Genomic DNA, 5,158 nt, shown 5'->3' with positions numbered 1-5,158 from the left:
TGCTGGGGTTATAGGTTCGTACCACCATGCCAGGCTTTGGCTCAGGCCAGGAACCACATTGTTAGTGTTGTCCCAGAAGGAACACATGGCCGTCTCCGTTCTTCAGCATTGATGCGGTATAGTTACTATCCAGGAGAAGAATTTGAGGTTCAGGCAGTCGGAGACTTGCTTAAGGATAGTTGCTTTATCATCTGACTTCACCTCTGGGCCCAGTCCCGTGCTTGGCACCATCCAGATGAGCACTCCTAGCATCCCGTGATGCCTGGGTAGATTTAAGTCACCAGTCTACAGCTGCAGAGCAGAGGCCAGTCCAAACTGGCTATTTATTTCCTATGCCGACCAAGCCCTTCTCCACCCACCCCCAGAGCACGCCATTGCTGGGAGACCACACCCTACGCTTCTCCATGCAACAGATGAATTATCAAACTCTTCTAAAACCCTACTTAGGGAAAACCCATTTATAGACCAGAGCTGTATTGATGGGCTTGGCTTTGTGAGCCCAGCAAAGCTGTCAGCCTGCCTGAGCCACCTGGGTGCCAGCATCCACGCACACTCTTTACCTGAAGTGGTTCACTTGCTGTCCTAGCCACCTGGTACCAAAGGTCACGAAGCCCCCAGAGGGGCTTTCTTTTGTCTGCTCATCTGAGGCGGGCCACTCTGCCCTTCCTTTTTTCCATCTGCCTTGACCTGGTCCCAGATCCAGACATTCCCCTCCCCACCTGAAGAACTACTGTTCCTGTTGTATTTGACATAACACACAAACCAGGACACATATTAGAATATATATACATATATTCCAGTTCACTGAGAAAACCCTGGTGGAGGGCAAATGGTCACCCTATTGACAAGTCTCCCCTGCTCTGAACTGGCCCTAGCAGACTCCCTTGACTTTACCAGACCCATCTCCATGTTCTGCATACTTCCTGGACCTTGTAGCTCCTTGGGCCCAATCCCTTGCACCAGGCCTTTATGGGCCTGAATGGAAAAGCAAGCCTTCGTCCTTCATCTCCCACCCCAAACTTCTCAAGGCCTCCGTGTGAGGAAGCGCCAAGGAGCAATGACCCTGCTTGGCCCCCGGCTTGGCCTCGGCTGGTGCAGAGGCTTGTGATGCAGAGCCCCATGTTCTTGAACTCATCTCCAAGTGGAAGAAGTGGCTAGGAAGGCCAGCCATTACCTGTTCAGTGTAACAGGCAGAGGCGAAAGACAACCTACACCATCCTTTGTGAGGTCCTGACAGGCAAACTGTCACCTCCATGGGTTTCAATAAATCTTGCTAACACAGACAGTACCAGATAGCAGAAACAGTACCCAGCAAGCTCCTCCTCCCACCCCCACCGGCCACAGTCCCTTAGCCAAGCTGTCCCTTGGTGCTTTCAGAGACAGGTGTTTCCATCTTCCACAGTCCTCTGCTACATCCGTCTGTCTGTCTGTCTTCCAGAACAAAGGCTCTCAGTGGTGTCTGAGCTGGGACCTATAATACCTTGTGTGACCTCCCACCCACCCCCGCAAAACACCTGCCCAGCCCCAGCCCCTAGAAGTCAGCCGAGCGAACCACGTGATCAGGAAGTGGCTTTCCGATGGGTCCCAGGGTAGGCGTAGGAGATGGGATGGCGGGTCCCAGGCCTCACCGTGAACGTATTGATGGGGCTCCCATAGTGGGTGTTGCCGTGAGGAGACCTGGAAGGAGGGGAGAGCAGAGAGGTGAAGCTCATGTGCAGCTGGCTGGTTCTCACTCTAGCCGCCCTCCCAGAGCAGGACAAATTAAAATATGATGTGCTGCGTTTCTGGCCCCCAGAGTGGAAACACAGAGCACCCTTTTGGCATCCTATGTTCTCAGCCTGGGTCTGGATCTGTCTTTCCACCCGGGGCCACTCCGTCTCCCTTTACGCTACACATTTGTAGCCTCCCTGAAACTCCAGAGGATGAGGTGGGCGATAAGGTGTGCAGGGAAGAAAGGTATCTGGCCCTTTTCTTAGTAAGCAGGTGATGGCCCGTAGCCTTGGCATTAACTATGTTCACACACCTCCAGAGATCCTAACATCTTTTGTTTGTTTGTTTGGGGTTTTTGTTTTGCTTTCTGTTTTTGTTTGTTTTATTTTTTCAAGACAGGGTTTCCTGGAACTCACTCTAGACCAGGCTGGCCTCTAACTCAGAAATCCACCTGCCTCTGCCTCCCGAGTGCTGGAATTAAAGGCATGTGCCACCACCGCCCAGCGAGATCCTAATATCTTAAGCGAACCAGCTCACCTGCTGCCTTTGGCGGGGACAAAGCCATAGTCTCCAGCTTTGTTGCCACTACCACCGCCTCCGCCTGGCGCCTTGTATTTGACCTCGGTCGCAGCCCGGGCACCCTCCAGCGACAGCCTCCGTGCGTGCAGCCCTCCGGGGGCCGCGCGGCCCGAAGAGTTGACCCGTCGCATCTCAGGTCCAGGCTGCGGTCCGAAGCAGTTAGGGGAGCTCAGGCTCCGGCCAGTAGAGCCACGGGGCGTTCCCGGGTTGCGATGGGGCTCCCCGACATACAGGCGTTTCTTAATGAGCGATCGTCCGCTGCCTGAGAAGCGATCCAGGCCCCTGGGCTCCGGGTATTGAGTCCCCGGGAAACGCGAGAAGCCAGGAGCCAGATTGGAGCCCCAGGACTGCCCCAAGTCAGAGAAGTTGTTCCTGGGTGGGGACCCGCGACGACCCTGATGCTGCTGCCCAGGGGCCAGAGGCTCGGGGTCATTGCTGAACTCTGGCGGCGGAGGAATGATATCAAAGCTGAACTCCTCCTCCTCCTCCTCCTCTTCCCTCTTGTAGGAAGGGGAGGGCGGGGAAGAGAAGGACTTGGGGAGGGTGCGGCCCTGGGACAAGCTTGAGGGAGCTGGTCTTTCCCGGGCCACAGGGGCTGGGGATTCGGCTTTGGTCCACCCATGCCTGTAGGTTGGCTCTGAGTCTTGTGTGTCTCGTCCCTGCTGGGGCTTCCACCGACTGAGCCCAGTGGGCCGTGCTGAGGTCAGCTGCGAGTCCTCTGTCTCACTGGGCACCTTAGGGACCACAATGAAGGAATTGGGCCGGCTGCCTCTGTAAAAGATGCTCTCAGAGCTGGCCTCTGGCTGGTTGCTATGGTCTCGGAGACTACCTGGCAAAGAGGACCGTGCAATCGCAGTCCCTCCAGGCCTAGTCTTCTGGGCCCTCTGTCTGGCTGCAAGGAGCAGGGCCATTGGGGAGCCCCGCTCCACCACTTCCCCAGTCACCGGGTGTCTGAGGAGTTGTTCAGCTGGCTGGACTGGCGTGAGAGATTTGGCTGGATGGTTTTGGAGCTCCTTTTCGTCCACTAGATCCCCTGGGTCTGTAGCCTCTCCTCTGGCCCGAGTGGGAGTCACTACAGCGACCCCTCGGCTGTGGCTATTCTGGCTGCGATGGGGCCTGTAGAGAAATGGTGCCTCTTCTCCACCGCTGGACATCTTTGGTGGGAGAGCTGGAGGAGAGAGGGTGCCATTTGTGGACAGTTGGGTAGCCGCTGGGTTTTCTCGAGGTTCTGGCTTTTCTCTCTGCCTCACAGAGGCAAGATCCTTCTCTGCCATCAGCTGAGGTGATGAGGTAGACAGCCCGGATGCGTCCTTGAGTACCATAGCCTGCCCAGGTGTGTCCTTGGGTGATGTGTCCTGCCCAGGTGTGTCCTTGGGTGGTGTGTCCTGCCCAGGTGTGTCCTTGGGTGGTGTGTCCTGCCCAGGTGTGTCCTTGGGTGGTGTGGCCTGCCCAAGTGTGTTTTTGGGTGGTGTGGTCTGCTCAGGTGTAGGCTTGAGTGGTAAGTTTAGCCCAGATGTGGCCTTAGGTAGTGTGGCCTGCCCTGGTGTAGCCTTGAAGGATGTGGCTGGCCCAGGTGTGACCTTGGATGGTGTTGCTGGACCAGGTACAACCTTGGACTGGAGTGTTGTGGCAGGCAAAGGGGCGGTAGATGGCTGGGGTGGATTCTTGGTGGCAGGCTTATGGAATCTGCCATTATCGGTCCCGTTTTCAAAGGCTCTTCCCCCTTCCAGCCGGGGTTTTGGGGGCAGAGATGCTAAGCTGGGCTTGGCTTCTTTCTCAGCTGAGGAGGCAAATCGAGCCTCTAGCTCATTCCGGATTTGCCTGACACTGGGGGCTGGAGTATCCTGGGGGCTGTAGTCCACAGGGGGTAGGGCCAGGCTGCTGGCTTCTCTCTCCGGCAGGGTGCTGCTGGAGGGGCTCTTCTCAGGAGCACAGGGGTGTACCTTCTCAGGCTGGCTTGGAGGAGCTGCCTCCTCTGATAGGCTGGTTCCCTTCTTGTTCTCCTTGTCCTTCAAGGCGACTGTAGGGGCTGGCCGCTGGCTGAGTGACCGATCCTCTTTCCTGGACCCACAGAGATAGGCTGCCAGCTCGCTTCGAAGCTTTTCCATCTGCCTGGGGTCTCTCCAGTCAACAGGTTCTGATGAGGCTGTGTCCTCCAGACTGGGGGGGTTAGGTTTGGGTTTGAGAGCAGGTGAGCTGGATTTGGAGGTCTTCCTAAATCCAGAAGATGGAGGGGCTGCCTGCTCAGGAGAGGGCAAAGGAGGAGCAGCTGGGGGCAGGGAGGATGCTGGCAGAGGGAGTGGGGGAGCCGGTGGAGGCAAGGGAGGAGCTGGGGGTGGAGCTCCAGCTTGTCCATTCGTCTGAGATTCAGACTGCCTGAGCCTTGGGCTGCTTGGTGTCTCAGGCCTGTGCTCTCTGGGCTGCTCTGGCTCTAGGGCCCTGTCTGAGTAAACCTGAGATGCAGGGCGAACGTTGAAGCTGGAGGGCAGTGGGAGGTGGGCGGAGGTCTTCTGGGGGGCTTGCTCCTCCTCTGGAGAAGCTCCTGGTGCCTCCTGAACTGGGATAGATGAGGTCCTGACTGGGGTTGGGGGCGGCACCTTCGGTGACCTGGGGAAGGTGAGGTGGGGCTCTGGGCTAGGCCCTCGGGGGCTCCTCTTTAGTTCAGCAGGGCTTTTGGGGGGGCTGGTTCTGGGGTCCTCTGGGTGCCTGCCATTGAGGGCTACTTCTGATTTCCACTTGATAATAGCCCCAGAGGGGGAGAGGCGAGTTCCAGTTGTGTGAAGAGAGACCGGAGCTGGGGGTCCTGGGGCTGGCAAAGGTGGAGGGGGGATTAGAAAAGCTGACGGTGGGGCAGGGGGGATGAAGTCAG

General features: G+C 57.3%; 1 protein-coding gene across 1 annotated transcript in view; it reads right to left on the bottom strand.

Moving 5' to 3' along the window:
• Positions 1-292: 292 nt before the first annotated feature.
• CUNH6orf132 (chromosome unknown C6orf132 homolog) overlaps positions 293-5,158 on the bottom strand; it is a 38,028-nt gene continuing 33,162 nt past the window's right edge. Inside the window, exons 5-6 of the mRNA XM_031346611.1 lie at positions 2,248-5,158; positions 293-1,677 (exon numbers count right to left, since the gene is read on the bottom strand). The exon at positions 2,248-5,158 is cut by the window's right edge and continues 86 nt beyond it. Coding sequence (XP_031202471.1) covers positions 1,560-1,677; positions 2,248-5,158 — 3,029 coding nt within the window. The 3' untranslated portion in view covers positions 293-1,559. The remainder of the gene's footprint in view (positions 1,678-2,247) is intronic.

Source organism: Mastomys coucha, unplaced genomic scaffold (genome assembly GCF_008632895.1).
Source record: "Mastomys coucha isolate ucsf_1 unplaced genomic scaffold, UCSF_Mcou_1 pScaffold3, whole genome shotgun sequence".
Classification (NCBI taxonomy): domain Eukaryota; kingdom Metazoa; phylum Chordata; class Mammalia; order Rodentia; family Muridae; genus Mastomys; species Mastomys coucha.
Note: the sequence above shows the minus strand (reverse complement) of the source record. Positions and strands in the feature narration are given on the sequence as shown.